Consider the following 21,131-nt stretch of genomic DNA (forward strand, 5'->3'; position numbering starts at 1 on the left):
AGCCCATAGCAGACATAAGTTCAGCAACGAAAGACCAGTCCAGATAGTCAAAAGCCTTTTCCAGGTCCAGTTGAATCAGTACTACCTCCTGATTAGAATGCATGGCATAATCAATGGCCAATTGGGCATTCAAAACATTGTGTAGAATATTTCGGCCCTTAATGAAACCACACTGGAGAGGGTGCACAAGGGCAAGGAGATGCTTATGGAGCCGATTCGCCATTACTTTGGAAAAGATTTTGTACATTGAACCCATCAAAGAAATTGGGCACCACTGTGTCAACTTAGATGGCGAAGGAACTTTTGGAAGCAGTTTAATAAGTCCTTGTTTCCATGAGGGAGGCATGATCCCCGTGTCCCACACCTGCTGAAACAAAGCCTGCAATGGTTTCGCCAGTTGGGAAGCGAAAGCTTCAAAGAACTCATTGGTGAGACCATCCCAACCCGGACTTTTATCTTTGGGCAAGTGTAGCAAGACGTCCATAACCTCTGCCTCACCAATATCTGACTCCATAGTAGCTTGCATGTCCTGCGGAAGCTGATTGCGGACCAGGTCATAAAAAACCGAACGGGCTTGAGTAATTTGGGCTGAAGGTGGAGAAGCAGAACCGAGAAGGTCACGGAAATAATTCTTGCACATATGCACAATAGTCTGTGGATCCAGGATAAGGTGGCCTTCTGCATCCTCGAGTCTGGTCATATTCTCTCGAGCAGGAGAGGCATGGAGAGCTCGAAAGAACTTATGGGTCTGACATGCACTATCTTGCAAAGTCTCTGTCAGATGTTGCAATTTGGCCTGCTGATACGATTTTAACTGGAATTCTTTAATAAGATCGGCCACCCGCATGGCCAGTGCAAGCAGAAATGCATCATCCGGAGTGTCCATCAGCAGGGAGCGAACCAAAACCAGCAGGTCCTCCGCTGCCTTTCGACGGCGCCGACAAAGAGAGGTATGATAGATCCCATACTGGCGAGCAACCCGCTGCACATTAGAGAGCAATCTTTCAAATGACGCAGTGCCCTGAGAGGAAAAGTCCAAGAAGAATCTGTCAAGCAATTGCTGCATATAGCCCTGAAAAATTGCATGCTTCAAGTAGGACGAGTTGAAACGCAAAGGGAGTCTCTCCAGAAATTGCTTGAAAGGTGCAATAGGTTGTGCAAGCAACTCGAACTGCAGAGGGAAATGGTCCGACTAGGCATATTGCTGCAACACTTTTATTTCGAGCATCTCAGGCAGAAAATCATCATTCTGCATTATATATATACGGTCCAACCGCGACCATATTGTTGCATACTAGGCCGAATGGAAAGTAAATCCTGTAGAAGACGGGTGTAACCAGGACCAGAGATCTTGCTTAAGAACAGCAAGAGCCAACTCATGCCACATACGACTTTCCGGCGCATCCATTACCGAGTGCTCCGATGTGGACTGGGAAGAATCAACACACATATTGAAATCCCCCATGAAGAAGCCCCATCTGCCAAGTGACAAGGAAGTCTGCAAAGTCTGCCAAAGCTCCCGGCGAGATAACGAATCATTCGGAGCATAGAGGCCAAGTAGCCATAAGATTTCCCCTTCGAATAAAATTTCAACCACCAAAAAGCGGCCATGAACATCATTTTTAATAAGAACAGGCTGATATTTGGCATGTACAATCATGAGCACACCCGAATAATGCATGGCCTGTGTTCCTGCATAGAACAAACGAAAGCCATGGCAATCCACAACTTTTCCGGCGTCACCGTGACTCTTGTGCTCAACAGCGCACAGGACATCCCACTGATTCTCATACAATGCAGTCCACATGGCATGTTGCTTGTGTCGAGAACAAATTCCTCGCACATTCCACGTGGCCATTTTCATGTGTATGCAAAACACAATCAGGTACGAGGCACAGCTTGCCTCGATTTGACTTTGTCGGCGAGAATGTCCAGAACTCCCTCATCCAAGAAATCCGCCAACACCGCAAAAGAGTTCTGAGGACCAGATTTGAAAGTAGACGGCATATCTGCTTGCTTGGGGTTGGAACGTGGATAATGACGGTCCCACGGGGTAATGACGTTGCCTCTGGTATCAAAAGCCAGCTTTGCAGGTGGACCCTTTAGACGATCCGAATACATTTTTCTGGCGGGCTGAGGACGGGGGGCGGAGGAAACCATAGCAGGAGCAGAGCGCTCGGAAGGCAACATTTCCTTCCTGCGCATATATGTACGCATGGAATCTTGTGAGGTAGTAGGCACAGTACTCTCCATGCCAGCAACAATCCTGTTGCCTTTTTTTGGATGTACTTCAACCCAATCAGTGGCACGGGAATCCAGACCCGAAACCTGTTGTTTACCTTTGGCCAGAACTTGGGGCGGGTGGATAGTATCCAGCGACGAAGCATCACACACCATATCTTCCATGGGCGGAGCAACATGGCCCGCATCTGAAATGTGTTGCTGCTCTGGGCATTCGGCCATAAAGTGCCCCAACTGTCCACAGGAAAAGCAATGGCCTGCAAAATTGCCCCATTTCAAACGAAAGTGTAACGGATGCATGCCAGAGCAATTGAGGCGTAACCAAGCAAGCCTTTTCCTTGCAGTATCCCATAACATGCACAAGCGGTTGTGATTCACAGCCCTGAGACTGGGAGGGACCAGAACCGTGCCCACAGCGGCCATAGCATCCTTCAATAGCAGCCAATAAACAGCCGGACAATTTTCCACTTCTACCCACACAGGGCATTCACGTTGCAGGAGGCGCTGAAAATCTACCATCGGGCGCCATGGAACCACATGAACCAACCGACAATCAAAAAACAAAGGCAGTTTAGACAAGAGAGCAGCACGGTGCGTCTCAGTTTTCAAGAGGACCTCAAAAAAACCTCGAGACCCAACAAAAATCTCTTCAACACATTCCCCTTGTAGCAGACTCTGCAGCCATTGGCGAATACGGGAAAGCAGCGGGATTCGATCAGTGAAGAAGAGTATCACAGCGCGATCATAAAACACCGAAAAGGAGCGTAGGACAGTTTTTGGGTCGACGGTAGCTTCCAGAACATCGTCAGGTGCAGAGTCAGAGAAGGCTTCCTGATTATGTTGAACATATTCGCCAAGCAGAGTGTTGGCAAATTCCAGCAGATGCTCCCAGTCCACCTCCTGAGAGTCCACAGAATCCGAAGCAACCTGCGCATAGAAACGATCCTGAATAACACTATCTCTTCCGAGGTATGCTTGGTAAGTTTACCCGCAGGCTGGATGTCAGGACCCGGGGGCATCTCTTCAGTGCACGGAACCATATCCTCCGGTTCCTCAGCATCAGAATCTGGGCCAAGTGCTGCCACCGTTTGGTCGATGAAATCCAGATCCAAACCAGCCATCTTGTATGACGAGCTGATCTCGAAGGAGGACTGACGCACAGTGCAGATCACTGTCGGCTGAGTTAGAAATCTGCACCCCTGTAAGCTGGTTTCGCACACGGCGGAGGACGACCCTCAGGACGTCACACGAACAAGTTGCAGGCGTTAAAAGTCTGGGGCGACCACCACGGTGGCTGACTGGCGAGGGGCAGATGACCCGGGGTGTCGGGTAACAGGAGAAACACGGGGGAGGCGTAAATGTGGCTGCGTAAGCCCCGCACGCGGCCACAGAGGAGTCTACCACAGGCGGAGCAGATGTCAGGCAGGGCGGACGACAGGTGGGGCAGACGTCAGTCAGGGCGGACATCAGGCGGGGCGGACGTCAGGCAGGGCGGACGTCAGGCAGGGCAGACGTCAAGCGGGGCAGCGTTCGACAGGAGGGGCAGACGCCAGACGTCGATGCAGGCGGGCAGACGAAGTCGACGAAGTCACAGCAGGCGTCCAGCGAGCAGGCGCGAGGTGTGAGCGAAGGCGTGAACGGGCGGTGGTACCTGGGGCGAGCGAAGAGTCAGCTCTGCCAGGGGGCTGACAAGCGATGGCGGGCAGGTCCGACAGCAGTGATAGCGGCCAGGACCCGCAGGTCCGACGGGCAACAACGGCGACCAGGACCTAGAGGTTAAACGGCCGACGGCAGGGCAGAGCGCTCAGGCGACATCGCGTTCCCCATCGCTCTCTCTCTCTCAACCTACACCTCTCTCTCTCTCTCAAGATCTCTCTCTCTCTCTCTCTCTCTCTCTCTCTCTCTCTCTCTCTCTCTGAAATACGTACCATGAGGAAGGAAATACGTACCATGAGGAAGGAAATGGAAAAGGACATACAAGAGCAGGTTCGAGCTGAAATGATGGAAGAACTAAAAAAGGAGATGCAACAAACTTTGGATGCACGCATGGCAGAGAAAGACTCATTGATCTCTAATCTACAAGAAGAACTAGACGAATGCAAAAAGAAACTGGACACACAAAAGGAACCACAAACCACACCGGAACTACAAAAAGAAATGGATGTTTTAAAAAAGGACATGCACACCTATGCAAGTGTGGTGGAAGGCACCCAAAAGAAAATGGAGAATGTTGAGAATACCGTCAAAGAAAATGCAGAATGGATAGATGTGGCAAAAAAGAACAAAGGAATGCATGGCAACAAAGTGGAAGTCATGAATGCCACCTTGGAAGAAGAGGCAAAAAGGCGGGTACGCGCACTCCACGTAAGAGTGGTTGGACTAGACGAGAAAAGCTCCCCAATTGAAGATGCTACAGCTCTTGCCACCAAAATTGGAGCTACAAATGTACCCATCATTGGGGCTTGGCGAGTCGGGAAGGCTGACACAAAAACAAAAGTCCTCATCTTGAAGTTTGGAGACCTGGAAAAGAAGAGAGCCTTCCTCTCTAAGAGGATCGCTCTCAAAGGAGAAAAGATCTACCTAGATGAAGACCTCACCCCAGCCCAGTTAGCCCACAGGAGGGAAAATATGCCACGAGTTCTAGAGGCACGGAAAGCAGGTAAATGGGCTGTATACAGAGATGGAAGAGTCATCATCACAGAGAAAAGGACGGCATGACGGTGCGCGGCCTATGAGACCCTGAAGTTCACACTGTGGAATTGCAATGGCTCCCTTAAGACAGATGTAGGTTATTTTGAGGATACTTTCAAAGGTATAGACATTGCTATGTATACTGAGACACATCAATGTAAAGACAGCCGTTTACCTGATGTATATGGATATAGATGGGAAAGTGTATATCGCCCTCAGCCTAGACGGCCTGGAGGGACGAGGGGATCAGGAGGTGTGGCAATTCTATTTAGAGAAGAGCTCCGAGATACAGTCCAAGTGGTACATAGAGATGTAGAGGCAAGATACATGTGGATCAGGTTACGTACAAGCAGAACTCGCGACATGTATATTGCCATATGCTATTTTCCCCCTGCATACTCTAAGTTTGCCCCTAAAGAGGCATCCCCGTATACACCACTATATGAGGACATAATGGGATACATGAGAATTGGGGATGTTCTACTAGCAGGAAACTTTAATGCACGCACAGGAAACAACCAATCTGCTTTCTTTGACACTAGTGATGAGGTGTTCAGAGATATTGCATTAGATGAAGTGGGATTAGTTAGATCAGCCCAAGATAGAGAGATAACAGAATATGGAACACACCTACTAGCACTGGGAAGTGCACATGGTTTGGCCATCCTTAACGGGCTACCACAGTGGCCAAGATCTAATGGCTTCACATGTTGGAATAACAAGAAGGGGTCAAGCACAGTGGACTATTTGATTGGATCACCCAACTTGCTACCTGACATAAAAAGTTTTGAAATCTCGGACAGACCAATTGGATTAGTAGCAGACCATGCTATTCTAGCTTTCACAATGCAATATGGGCATATACATGAAGCACAGTCACATATACCAAAATTACCACGCTATGATTTTGTGGAAGCAACCTCACACATATACAGCATTACTGTGCGAGATGCATTGAGGGAGCTAGACACACAGGCCTCTCTGGATGAGTTTACAGGACAGTTGGCCGAGATAATACACACTTCAGCAGCATACGCTTTCCCACACACTACACCGTCAGATAAACCTCCACGAGGTAATGCTCCACAGAATGGCTGGTATGATGATGAGTGCAGAGAGACACGAGCACGTTTTCAGCGAGAGCTGGCACTTGGTATATGCACCCATAAGCATGCTCGAACACTCTTCAGACGGTTGGTACGCAAAAAGAAGCAGGAATACCTGAGCAGACTAGAAACAGAAATGTATTCCATGTTCTTGGGGCAGGACAGCAAGAGAGCATGGAAAAAGATGCATGAGAGCCAGCCACCCCTACAAATTACTAGACCGGATGATTGGCATGGATATGCTTGCACACTCTATGATATCCCTGGCCAAGAGCCTATGCCACTCCCCTCAACCTCAAGACCAGCAAATTGCAGATTTTTCACAGAAAAAAAAGTGAGGAATGCCATATGGAAGCTGAAAAATGGAAGAGCCCAAGACCATGAGGGTTTAGTGGCTGAACACTTCACGCATGCCTGTGATATTCTGGCACCAACACTGGCTCACATCTTTAATAGGGCAGTTTGTGAGGGATTTCCAACCTGTTGGTCAAACCATATTATTGTGCCGCTCTTTAAGTGTGGAGACCCCGCGCTACCTAGTAACTACCGAACTATCATGATTGGACACATGCTGGCCAAGATATATGGCTCTATCGTGGAACAAGCGTTGAGTGAATGGGCCGAGATGCATGGCCTGAGGTCAAAAGGCCAGGCTGGCTTCAGGAGGGGATATACAACTCTAGACCATATCTTTACGTTGAGGGCAATCATTGAAGAAGGCAAGGCATTCAAGAAAAAGATCTATTGCTGTTTTGTGGACTTTCGCAAGGCCTTTGACACAGTGCCACGTGCTAGACTCATGAAAAGAATGCAAAACATTGATGTGCCCGTAGAGATACAGTGGAGTATCTATGCCCTATATGAGACAGTGACAGGCAGAGTACGAACACCTGAGGGCATCTCAGATACAGTCAATAGCACCATTGGGGTGAAACAAGGCTGTCCACTTTCACCGACACTTTTTGGGCTGTATATAGATGAAATTTCAGAATATGTGGATAGGACAGGTGGGGCCGGAGCCAGCCTAGCTGGAGTGCTGATACCATTACTGCTTTATGCCGATGATATTGTACTTATATCTGACTCACCTGAGGGACTAAATAGACACTTGGATGCATTATCAGCTTTCTGCAGAGATAGAGATCTTAAGGTGAACCTTGGGAAAACTAAAGTTATGGTATTTAACACTTCAGCTGCTTGGGTGACAAGAGCTGAGCACCAGTTTACTTTTGACGGAGAGCCAGTGGAGATGGTTAGGCAGTATGTTTATTTGGGGGTCACATTGAAGGGACCACAGTTCTCTTGGAGAGAGACATCAGAGGCTCGTTTGGCAAAAGCATATGCAGCCTTAGGGGCATTGGAGAGGCAATGTGCTCACATACAATTTCATGAGCCGCGCACCAAACTGTGGCTTTTTGACACCTTGGTTACACCCACACTCCTATATGGGGCAGCTATTTGGGGTCCGAGTCTGTTTCACACGAGGAGACAGCCTTTGGGAGACCAGGATGGACCAGAGAAGGAATACTATGATGGATGGGAACATATGGAAAGACCACTGGTCATGATGATCTCACGCATGATACGAGCGAAGAGCTCGACCCCACATGAGATTATAAGAGCTGAGTTGGGGGCATCACCCATGGTGGCTGAGGCCTTGGTTCAGGCAGTGACTTTCATACATAGACTATGGGAGCTCCCCCAAGATAGATACCCACGGCTAGCCCTGGCCTCTTCTAGACAACTAGCAGCAGACGGTGACAGACACTGTTGGTATGCTCAGATGAGTACATGGATGCGTCTACATGGTCTGCAGATTGACAGACTACCCCCCTTTGACGATAGCCTGGATTGCCCTTCACTTGACCTAAGCCGATCAGAGCTAAACCATGTGATCAGAGCAGACATACTGAAGTTAGATACGGAGAAGACCTGGATCCGACCCCCCTCGCCCCATGGCACGAGGATGGCACACTACCAGACCCACTTCCTCCAGGTATCTGAGGATGGTTTCATCACCCGACCCAATTACATGGACACACAGCTGCCTCATGGACTACGCACAGCTATTGGTCAGATCCGCACCTCATCCCACCACCTGAGGATTGAGACAGGCAGATGGGAGGGTATACAGACAGAAGAACGCATATGCCCACTATGCGACAGAGAGCCAGAGACAGAGGAACACTACATCTGCCGATGCACTGTATATTACGACATACGAGGTAGATACCACTGTCTGTTTCGAGAGGGTTTTGGACCCCTAAGACGGATCATGCAGTATGAGGATCAGAGATGCTTGGGATTTTTCCTCTTGGAGCTCCAGAGGCGCAGAGTAACAATTCTACGGAGTAGGAGGCCCCCACAGCTCGGCTCACATAGACAGAGAGCAGTCACTGACTTTTTCATGGATACACGACAGAGTATGGCAGATACCACTACTACTGCCACACAGCCTACAGGAGTACATCATCTTTGGACCTCATCTTCTGTAGGTGTCCCTTTGGATAGAGCAGTGGCACTTAGCCGGTCTAGGCGCCCACGTCCACCCGGACGAAGGCCTAGACATCCACACCACAGACAAATTAAAGCCATCATTGAGCGCCACAGGAGACAGATGCCAAGACACCTTAGCTATGCAGAGATACACCTCCCTAGAGAACAGACATATCATTGATGGAGAGTTTTCCTTTCTTTACTCTCACTTTCAGATCACTGACATGTTTCCCTTTTATGGGACACTATTTCATTTCCTTTTCAGTCTTATAGGCATGTTTTTCATCTTTTTTCTCGTTCTAGATGAGAAACACACCATCATTGTATGTACTGCTTTGGTCTCATAGGCCACATTGGCCTTTTAGAGACGTTAATATACTCTCTCTCTCTCTCTCTCTCTCTCTCACACACAAAAAAGAATGCCTCAAAACAAAGTAGAAATAATGAATGCAACACTAGAGAGGGAAGCAAAGAGGAAACTCCGTGTATTGTGTATACATGTGGTGGGGTGGGCTAAAAAAGGAAATCCCCAAGAGGAGGCTAAAACACTTTGTGCTAAGATGGGTGTAGACAAGACATGCATTATGGATGCCAGGAGGATAGGTGATCCAAATGACAAAAGGAGTCGGATCCTCATGCTAAAATTTGGGGACAGGGATAGCAAAAGGGCTTCTTATCAAAAAGAAAGGCTTTGAAGGGTGAAAAGATTTACCTCAATGAGGATCTCACACCCGCACAGTTAGAGCACAGAAGGGCTTGCATACCAAAAGCATTGGAGACACGTAAAGAAGGCAAGTATGTTGTGTATAGAGATGGCAGAGTAATCGTAGCAGAACAAAGGTCACAATGATGGTACGAGGCCTATCAAACGTTAAAGATGTCCCTTTGGAATTGTAATGGTTCAATGAGATTTGATGCAGGTTATTTTGAGGATACTTTTCGTGGGATAGGCATGGCTATGTGTACAAAGACACATCAGTGTACAAATTCTAGATTACCGACTGTTGTGGGATACAAATGGGAGAGTGTATACAGACCTCAACCCCGAAGACCAAGAGGAACTAGGGGGTCAAGAGGGGTGGCTACTCTTTATCGTGAGAACCTCCAAGACATGATTCACTGGTGTCACGAGATGTGCATGCTAGATACATGTGGGTAAGACTGAGGATAGGGCACCCGAGGAATCTATATGTTGCGGTATGCTACTTCCCACCTACCTCTTCAACATTTGCTCCTAGAGAGGGATCACCATTTGAAGTACTACATGAAGATATTACGAGATATGCAAGTATTGGGAACATACTACTAGTGGGAGACTTTAATGCTCGAAAAGGAAGTGAGCAGTCCAACTTTTATGATACTTATCATGAAATGTTTAAGGAATTGGCATTGGATAAACTAGGGCTTGTCAGGACATCTCAAGATAAGGAGGTGACAGCATATGAATCCCATCTGCTAGCTTTGGGAAGTGCTCACGGATTGGCTATATTCAATGGCCTATTAAGATGGCCTGGAGTGGATGCTTTCACTTGTTGGAACATCAAAAAAGGGGCCAATGTGGTGGATTATGCAATGGCCTCGCTAGCGTTAATTCCAAAAGTCAAGCATTTGGAGATATCTGATAAGCTGATCAGCATAGCGGCTGACCATGCGATCTTAGAATTCACTCTAGCATGTAGTCAGAGACAAGAAACATGCACACAATTACACACATTCCCGCATTATGAATTTCTAGAGCAAACGTGGCATATCTATAGTGATGCAATACGAGATGTCTTAAGTCAGCTAGACCAATATAAACCACTGGAAGATGTCACTAGATCTCTAGCAAAAGTTTTACATGATGCAGCTTCAAAGGCATTTCCATGTAAGATGGACTCTACTCCAATACGCAGTTATACTGCCCCTCAAAATGCTTGGTATGATGATGAGTGCAGACAGACTAGGACCTACCTAAAACTACAGAGGGATATTACACTAGGGACATGCACACATAAGCAAGCACGGAATGTCTTTCGTCATCTTGTGCGGAAAAGGAAGAGAGATTATTTAGCCAAACTAGAGTCAGAGATGCATCAATTTTTTTTTAGCAGAGACTGCAATAAGGCATGGAGAAAATTTCACGGGAGACAACCCCCTATTCAGTTGACATCACCTATGGTATGGCATGAACATGCTAGGGCACTATATGATGTTCCATCACAAGAGCAGTTACCCTATCCATCAAACTCTAGGCCAACACAGTGTGGTTTCTTTACGGAAAAGATGGTGAAATATGTCATTTGGAGGTTGAAGAATGGGAGAGCACATGATCAAGATAGCCTTGTGGCATAGCCTTTTGCACATTCTATGCACTGGCCCCTATCTTGGTCAATCTCTTCAATAGAGCCGTATGTGAGGGGTTTCCAGTAAGTTGGTGTGACCGCACAATAGTGCTGATTTTTAAGCATGGAGATCCATTGGTCGCTAACAACTACTGCACTATTATGATTGGCCATATGCTAGCAAAGATATATGCCTCTATTATGGAGCATGAGTTGAGTTGGTGGGCTGAAACAAAGAAAATACGGTCTACATGACAAGCTGGTTCCCGCCACGAATACAATACGCTAGACCATATATTCACACTAAGGGCCTTGATTGAGGGACCATCACAGAGGCAAAAAATCCATTGTTGTTTTGTGGACCTCTGCAAAGCCTTCGATATTGTGCCACATGCAAGACTCATGAAAAGGTTGTGAGCCATTGGGTCCCAAAGGATATGCAGTGGTGTATTTATGCATTGTATGAAACTGTGACAAGGAGAGTACGAGTGCCTGGAGTGACAACAGACTCGGTGTCTAGCACGCTGGATGTAAAGCAAGGTTGTCCCCTCTCTCCTTTGCTGTTTGGATTGTACATTGACGAGATTTTTTATTACGTGCAGAGATGGGGTGATATGGGAGTCAACTTGGTTGGGTTACTAATACCAATTTTGTTATATGTTGATGATGTGGTGCTTATCTCAAATTCACCAGAGGGACTATAATGGCATTTGGATGCATTGCATGTGTGTGTGAAGATAAAGGTCTCAAGGTTAATCTTGGAAAGACTAAAATTATGGTCTTTAACACCTCAGTAGCTTGGGTGACACACTCAAAGCACCACTTTATGTATGACGGTCAGCCTGTGGAAATGGTTAGACAATATGTATAACTCCGGGTTACTTTCAAAGGGCCACAGTTTTCATGGAAGGAGACTCCAGAGGCTAGGCTTGCACGAGCATATGCAGCTTTGGGTACTCTAGAGCGGCAGTGTGCACACACAGTTTCATGAGCCTCGTACCAAATTGTGGCTTTTTGACACTTTAGTTATGCCCACACTACTCTATAAGGAAGCCATTTGGGGCCCAAACCTTTATCATACTAGACGGATGCCACTTATGGACTGTGATGGACCACATTCACAACATTATGATGGCTGGTTGGGAACACATGGAAAGACCACTGGTCATGATGATAGCGCATATGATAAGGGCAAAAGCCTCAGTACCACAAGAGATCAATTGGGCGCTGCACCCATGGTAGTTGAGGCATTATTCCAAGCAATTACTTTCCTCCAAAGGATATGGCAACTCCCTAAAGACCAATATCCTAGACTAGCTCTTGAGTCTTCAAGACAGCTTGCAACAGAGGGAGATAGACAATGTTGGTATGCACATATGAGCACGTGGCTGAACTTACATGACATGAGTACAAATAGACTACCACCGTTTGATTACACCCTCGACTGCCCTACTTTGAGCCTCAGTCGTGCAGAGCTAAATAGTGTAATCAAAGCAGACATCACTAGAGTGGGGACAAAAAGGACTTGGTCCAAGCCCCCTTTCCCATTGGGCACGAAAATGGCACAATACCAATGTCACTTCTTGCAGATTTCTCACGGCGGTTTCATAGTGAGGCCGAGATACATGGATGCTCAACTTTCCCACGGACTTCGAGTTGCTATTGGTCAAATTCACACTTCATCGCATCAGCTAATGATTGAGACAGGTAGATGGAGCCATATTGTGGCCAATGAGAGGTTGTGCCAGCTTTGTGGATGGGAGCCAAAAACGGAGAAGCACTACATTTGTAGATGTACTATATACTATGACATCTGAGGCTGCTATCATTGCCTCTTTAAGGAGGGCTTTGGACCACTAAGACAGGTGATGGACTATGAGGACCAAAGATGTTTGGGCCTTTTCTTATTGGAGCTCCAGCAACACAGAGCATTATTATTACGGGATAGGAGGCGACCCCAACGTCATCCACCCCTCCAAAGAGCAGTTACAGACTTCTTCAATGTAGCTGAACCCCCAACCACTACCACCCCAAACGATTCATCTCCTACTGATAGTCGTTGTCGAGGTACACCATCATGCGGCATCACAGTTGATAGATCCATGAGCAGTTCCACACCATACTTGGAACCGAGGAGAGACTAACTTACCAATGTATCCTTGACTACCCAAAACCGTGGTTGAAGCTTCTTCTTTTCAGTCATCCCAGCTGCTCCCAAAAATGGAAGTTGCCAAAGTAACAATCCTTGAATCCTTGCCACAAAGAAATGGTTGATGCAAAATCAAAACTGAAGGCATTCTTTGTCAAACATACCCCACCGGCAAAAAAAAAAAGGAAGGTCATGTTCCAAAGGCCCTCGCACTGACAGCCGTCCAGACATCCTGTCTCCATAGATTGGACATGAACAATAATTGGACACTAACATGAAGTATGCAGGCACTATAGCTACTGCCTCTGAGAAGCTTGCTCGAGGTTCTTGTGCATGACAATCAAGTACTTGCACAATCAAATGGTGATCAGACTGTTAAAGCCCCACTACCACCAACAGATTGATGCAGTGGGAATTTACTCCCATGAGAAAGTAACTAGGCAACAAGAACCCATTCAATGGAAACACAGAATGAAACAATTGCCTATCTAGCCACTTGCTCACACAAAACTAACTTTGTATCAACTGCTTTGACATTTGGATTGTATTATACGGGTGTAAAGTAGAATGTGCATCAATTACCTCTTTTATCCCACAAGAAAGGATCTTCTATCAGGCCCAAAGGGTTCCAATGACTACACTCAAGGCAAAACCAAATGCATTTCAGATTATACCTACTAAAGAAAGTTCAATCTTACAAACTGCAAGAGAGACCTACTGACAAGCACCCATGCCAATCTTAGAAACTGCTTGAGAGAGGAATGCATAACATAAATGTAACTTTCTAAAAATCGCAACAGACAGCTTCAAAATTATAGCTGCAGGTAAAGGACTCATAATCGCAGCAGCCCAATCAAACTCTTGTGTACACCTCTCATAAAATGACCAACCTCTCTGCAATGGATCCAATAGATACCATCCTTTGAAACGCTTCCTGAAGAACAGGTTTTCCTGAAAACTTCAAAATAACAGGTGACAGCTTAGCCACCGTTCGGATTGCAAGAGATAGCATCTTTGGGTTTGCATCTTGTGCATCCAAGATGCCTAAAGCATGTGCAACCAATTTCTGCAGCCAGAATAAACCACATGGGTAAAACTGCATCTTATTTACATAAAACATAAAGCTCTTTTTAAACAATAATTTACCTTGTACATGTCCTGAGCATTCCTGACACGAGGATCCCCTGAAACTAAACAGTTTGCCACCTGCAAATAAGCCAACCCAACAAAAATTTTTGCAAATCAGCATATTCAGGATGGAGACTGCTCAATAGTGTGTAACTGCAGTCTAACATCAAACATAATAATCCAACACCTTTATTCAGCACACAGGCCTCACATTTTCAAGCTTGGCCTTCAGAAAAAAACCTTTCCAAACTATATTCTGTTAAACAGCATTCTCTGTCATCCCAATGTGCCAAAAGCCAAATCAATTGGGGACATTAAAAGTGTGGCAATGCTCATCTTTTAATTTTCCCAAAGGGACATTACTAAACGACCAAATATTAACCTTGGCTGAGTCATGCCCATACTGGAGAAATTTACTGCCACTGTGGTGAGCTACTAGGCTTTCAATACACATGGACTGGTCATATCCTTGCAAGTTACTTACTTCTTTATTTGGGCATGAATAGAGCAACAGGGACATATAACACCAATAAGGCTGCCTCAAATGAGGATGCTCCACTGTTGACCACAAACTTTCTTTTTAAAAGAAAGTAAAATCCTATTATAAACACTTCAGAGATAAACATCCCGCGGTAAAATACAGATACAAAATGGCCCTGCAAGGGACTCTCATCAGACAACAAAACAAAATAAGTGCAATACAAGGGCTGCATAAAGTGATATGTGGGCAGTCTGTAATGCCAAACCATGTATGACTCTAGGTAGAAAAAATGCCTGTACCCCAAATGCTAACAAAAGTTTCCACTTCCCCTTGTGTGCTCAGAGGCACGCTGTAGTCCATCTCTCACACAGAGTGGACAATCTTTGTCCCAATCGTAGAGAGGGTCTCTACAATAAAAATGTCCTGTACAGATCCATGGCTGCTGCCGATCTGCAAAACATACAGGTTTGGATGTTGCTGAGAAATTGATAACAGTCGGTAGCAGAGAGAGGATGGATGCAAAAAACAATGAGAAGTGCACCAAAATTTGTAAGGAAAAGATTACTCCGCATGCAGCTACCACACCAATCACAGCAGTCCTTTGACTTGGACAACGCATACCATAGCAAGCATACTCGGATGGACGCCACATGCCTCAAAATGGATGCACATAAATCTATGTGCTGTGTCCATCCTCCATGTGCCAAAGTCCAAGCAGCAGTAACAAACATCCTAGTGAGACAAGGCTGCTTATCCTGGTGCACTATGAGGGATGGGTTAGTTGTATGGTTACCACCTAAGAGTCTGGGGTAGGACACGATGCAAAATGCACAAGGGTGGGTCTGAAATCTGCTGCAACATCTGGCCCCTTACTACCACAAAGACAAACAATCACCTAGAAAGGTTGTGGAAGCACTAACTGCTGCTGCACAAACAAAACAATTAGCTGTGAGGCCCTCTTGTGGCAAGAAAATAAAAGGAGAGATGAATACAAGAGGCAAAATGATGAAGCAAGGCACTATATCCTTGGACATTTGGATGGGTGCTAGCAACATTGGTCACAGTGGTCATAAAGTGACCTAATGCAATTGTAGCATGTGCACTTTGGGGTTAGGGTAGCCAAATCCTATTTACAGGACTCAAGGGCCTATTGCAAGCATCAGTATGTGATCACCACTCTTGGACTCTTGGCCCATCAGATGACAGTAATGGCAAACCTAACCTCACATCCCCTCACAAGCCATGTAGCTCAGACATACTGAACAATTAAATAGGCTGCCCTAGTCCTCCAATGGCAAGAACAATAGACTCCAATCTCCACAACGATAACTACTTCCATGGCTCCTCACCTGAAAGAAGGTCCCTCACAATCAGCTTCACCAACAAAGCTCTACTCTTGACTATCTAGTTCCATGATCCCAAACCACCCCTAGATCTAGGCTGAATGATAACATTCCATGCTACTTTAGTCCTCACTAGACTTTCATCTTGAACAAACCACATGAAAGTCCTAATGAGGCATTTCACATGGTTGATCCATGACCTAGAGAAATCCTAACAGGAGTTATATGCCACATGGTAGCAAGTAAAACCTGGTTAGCCACTACTACCCTCCCTAGTAGAGAGTCTTACCATGCTCTAGTACAAGAGCTTCTACCTACTCTAGTACAAAAGCTTTTGCCTAATTAGTTATGACAGTACGAATACATGGCCACTACACCTCTAACCCACAACTTTTGAAAACGTACTGTGAGCATCATACCATTCAAGACCTCCCAATCGACTCTATCATAAGCCTTCTTGAAATCGAGTAGTACAATGAGCTCTTGTCTCCTAGAGAGTGCAAGAGCTGTGTATTCAAACAAGGTTTTGTTCTCCATGTTTTATATTAATCAAAATGTTGAGCCTATAACAATTTCATATGATGTGAAATGTGTCACATGATTAGCTTACTAATAGCTAAAGAACTCATAGCTGTGTTGTTATTATGACATGTGAGCTATGATAGGATGTGCTCTTATCTCAACCCCTCTATATAAGTCCACATGCCTTTCATTCTCGCATTTCACACTTCACTTGCTACCCCCTCCTCCCTTTAAAAAACCTCTTTTAATACTTCAGCTCTCACCCCTATCTCTATCTTATCTCATTTGCTAGCATAGAAGATTCTCCTTTGCTAGATTCATACCGTTTCTAGGGAGAATCAATATTTTTGGGTCAAGACAACCTCCTTTGGACTATCAATGTGAAGATCTCGTATTAGAATACAATACCATGGCATGTAGACCTCATCTATCTCTATGCCCTCATTGAAATCGTCTTCCCAAGTATTTTGTACAAATTTATAGCAAAAACACATTTTGCAAGTATGGCATATTTTCTTAGCCCTAAGAAATTCTCTTAAACTCTTTAATTTTCTTAAATATTAACTCTCCCCTATTGTTAGAACCTTCTAATGATACAACTGTATGTGCCATGTGGCAAAGAACAAAGAGATGGTGAGAATTCCCTACAGACACGTGTGTACATGGGATGGCGGTGCATTGAAGAAACACGCTTATATATAGATGCATAGTGCGTGTATTGCATGACCCAATTAGGTGACTAAGCCTAGACGAATTTTCATTAGCTTACGCAAATGGGAATTAAGAACTTAAGAAACCTCAGCTTTATTGCATGAAAAGAAAATTATATCAATGATACCTCAATAAAAACCCTTTTGAGCTAAAACATTTGTTTTATGATAATCTTTATAAAACTCACTCCGAATAATAGACAAGAGTCAAGAATCTCCTCCCTTATGGTTGCTTGGGAACATTGTTCAACCCTCATGCTTGCTGCCTGGACCTTGATTACAGTCTTCAGACTGTCTTCTAAAGGTTTCCAGGTGGCTGCATTTGCAGACAGAATATTCTCCATATACTTTGCTTGAGAGCGAGTTGTACACAGTGTGTGGGCGCTTTCTGACTTCAGAGATGTTCATCTTCGATCCACTATCATAGCTGTAATAAGTAAATCTTGCTGTTGATCACTGCCTTTAGTTGATCTGCAGCTGAGGATTGGTAAGCGCTTGCCTGATTCCATGCTCAGAGCTTGTACACTCCAGTATCTTACTTACCTTAATCCCTCAAGAGAATCATACAAGTCAATTGTGACTAGTCCGGCGCCTATGGATTATGTAGGCCTTTTGGACAAATTTGAAATCATCATGGTTTTCAACAAGCAATCAGCAGCAATAAGCATGCTTCACCTTTTGACTCCATGAAATGCAATCAAAAGCAAGAACTGTTAAAACCCTCAGTCATAAGACAGGCCCAGCACATACATAAATTGAATTACTCAAGCATACTACAAAACTAGCAACAATAACAATGGTCACAATCCAACACAATTATTTTTCTAGATCTGAGGAAACAGATCATTTACTTGTGAGATGAATTCATTGAAAGCCTGAAGTGCTGCATCTCTAAGCTGAGCATTCACATGAATACTGCAAAATAAAATTGCACCAGCCTGCAATGTCATCCTCCAGAATATTTGAACAACTATTCATTAAATCACATAATAGAAGGGCATATATGCTTACCAATACGCCTCAAGCCATCGAAAGATAATCATACAGTCTTCTAATAGCTGAATCCGGAAAAGACGAGCATGTCTTGCAAGAAGTCTCAAGCCAGCTGTAGCATTGTAAATTGGGCCCTCTCTCTCTCTCTCTCTCTCTCTCTCTCTCTCTCTCTCTCTTCGTGAAGATAATTGAATTAAGTAGTAAATATTTACATGAGACCATCAGGTCAACATTCTCTCTGTATCTCTTACATTCTATTACATCAGACCATCAGGTCAGCATACTCAATCTCTCTCAGTCTCTGTAGAAATTTACAAGATGCGAGCAGGCTCTCAGAACAACCTATTACATAACCAATTCTAATAAATCAGGCAGAAAGAACAGCTAGAGTAAAGCGAACAATCGCCAGCCCAGGAGCAGCAATGTCCAGAAGGACCAGGTCAGCTGACATCATAGAAGTGATTTGCCATAACACCAATCCACGCACACGGGCCGCATGCCCATGGATGCCTAATGCCGAATCAAAAATAAAGGCATTGCGAGTACGCCATATGTGCCACAGGGCTGTCCATCTAAGACAATGGAATAGGCAGGAACAATCTGAAGACAAAGATGGCATAGAGGACATATTTCCCATAATCCATGAACGAACTGGTATGCGGTGCTGGGTCACCGAGAACCACACACGGGAAATGAAATTCCAGATCTGTCGTGCAACAAGGCAAGAGACAAAGAGATGAAGCAATGTCTCATCGCGTGTGGTACAAAAAACACAGCGCCCTGCAAAGATCTTTCGGGCACAGAGCACTTCTCCCATTGGAAGACCCCCAATGAGCAGCCTCCACATTAACACTTTACCCTGATACGAAACCTTAGACTTCCAAAGCTGGATAAATCTGTCCCACCACTTCTTTTTGCTATCCCTGAGATGCTAGAACTTATTAACCTTCCCCGTGACCCATCTTTTAGCTTCCACCATCTCATGATATATCTGATTCGCTGACCTTTTCTGAAAGTCATCAAGAAGCACAAACTTCCAATCACGCCATGGATGCAATGGCTGTAATGCAAGCAAAGGAGAGAACCTTTGAAGACAGTCTTGTATTGACGACCAAATGTCCCTGTATCCATGAGGCACCCTTAAGTACTGACGAATACGCCTAAAAGAATAAAGGCGAGCCTGCCCAAGAATAACCCCATCATAGACTGTCTTCAACCCTAACCTAGCCATCCGATTAAACTTATCTCGCTGCAAATCTTTGTGTGGCCAATCCAACAACCTTGAGGAAGCTAGTATTTCACCTTGCAGCGAATTTTCCTCCTTACGAATATCCGGAGGACGCCAGACAGCAAAACGAAGCATCTCTTGCCAAGAAGCAATTAAATGAGAAAGGAGAAAAGACTGGGAGACCTTATTGGGCCTCATAGAATTAAGCGCATGCCACCAGGAAGCATGAATAATCGTGCTTCCATGAGAGATGCTAGTCTTTTCTATGAAGAATTTGGCAATATCTGACCAAGGATGACACTAAATACATAGACTCTGCAAAAGGGGCAGCCTCAAAGTGGCCATATGCAAATTAACATCCAACAAAGCTGCACCCCCCATCCTTTTCAGAGTGGTGACATGCTGCCAGGAGATCCACACCTGCCCCAAACGATTGCCTTTCTTTATCCACAGCATAAATCTGATAGGCTGGACCAAATCCAAAAGGGACTTCTTAGTCCAAGGCAACAATGGCAGAAAGAAGGAAATCATACCAATCATAATGCATTGAGCCACTTTGAGCCTACCGTGAAGAGGCCAACTCTGAGATTTCCAGTACATGAACTTATCATGAATTCGGGATGCCATCCAATCCAACAAAGCACGGGAAGCAACCTCCACACCAATAGGATATCCCAGGTGTCTAGTTATATTGCCCCTCGGGATCACCATTCCATTCCATCCCAAGGCCTGTAGATCATTCTCCATACAGGAGAGAAGGGTGGATTTCTAAGTATTAATGTGAAGACCCGATGCCAAAGCAAAAAGGTTCCAGGCCACCATTGCCCGATTGACATTAATAGAATCCGCCTTGAGGAACATAAAAGAATCATCTGCCAAAGATTGGCCCACCAAATTCCCTCTCACTTGCACAGGGGGATGTTCTTTCTTTGCCCCTCTGTGAGGGTTTCTACTTCTCCTTCAACTTCGAAGGTGGCCCCTACATATCTAGATCTTCAAGTACCACCTAGATCAGGGCCTTGGAGATTCGACTGACTTGGTGACGACACCTTCGAATTCCTTCCAACATGGAATTACGAAGCTAATGGCTTCTCTCCCGAGGTGGGGTCGGGTTCTACAACTCATCCTGTCTATTATTCTTTGCTACAGGTTATCTTTCAAGTGAAAATCTTGGATATTAGGGATCTGCTGCTCTTCCTCCTTACCTCTCTTCACTCCTCTCTTCATCCCTTTTTGGGCCTAAGAGGGGGTGTTGAAAAACCACTTATTTGGTATAGTCACTTCATTTAGGGCTTCGCATTAATAGCCCCAAAATGGGATGGGCGCCCATATTATGGGCACTTTTTCAATGGCATTCTATTGTTGCATTTGGCAGCTCCATCTGGCACTCATCAACATATTTTCTCTTCTCTCTCCATGTTTGTTGTACACACACTGTGTCTCCCCACAAACCTTGTCGATGCTCTCGTTCATCACATATTTTGACATGGTATAAAAGCATACCTATTATTTTGACAAACACTATTGCTGAAAACTCAAATTTCAGCCTGTTGTTTGCTGTTGTAAACGCAAATTTTTTGTGTTTTCAACGTGACATTCAACAAAGGCAAGACATCCACAACTCTCTTCTGCAAGTGTTGCTGATTTTCCCTCTATTCACGCTCTACTACAGCAAAACACAGCAGCCTTTGTGTGTTTGCAAGTTATATGAAGATGTTT

At 45.2% G+C, this 21,131-nt stretch overlaps 1 protein-coding gene across 1 annotated transcript in view; it reads right to left on the bottom strand.

Moving 5' to 3' along the window:
* Nucleotides 1-21,131, bottom strand: part of LOC148039041 (uncharacterized) — a 183,147-nt gene that overhangs the window by 132,222 nt on the left and 29,794 nt on the right. Inside the window, exons 5-8 of the mRNA XM_087674909.1 lie at nucleotides 18,203-18,296; nucleotides 18,043-18,106; nucleotides 14,154-14,213; nucleotides 13,898-14,073 (exon numbers count right to left, since the gene is read on the bottom strand). Of these exons, the coding sequence (XP_087531035.1) occupies nucleotides 13,898-14,073; nucleotides 14,154-14,213; nucleotides 18,043-18,106; nucleotides 18,203-18,296 (394 nt within the window). The remainder of the gene's footprint in view (nucleotides 1-13,897; nucleotides 14,074-14,153; nucleotides 14,214-18,042; nucleotides 18,107-18,202; nucleotides 18,297-21,131) is intronic.

Source organism: Lygodium microphyllum, chromosome 3 (assembly GCF_053477565.2).
Source record: "Lygodium microphyllum isolate KBCC chromosome 3, Lygodium_microphyllum_v1.1.10, whole genome shotgun sequence".
Lineage (NCBI taxonomy): Eukaryota > Viridiplantae > Streptophyta > Polypodiopsida > Schizaeales > Lygodiaceae > Lygodium > Lygodium microphyllum.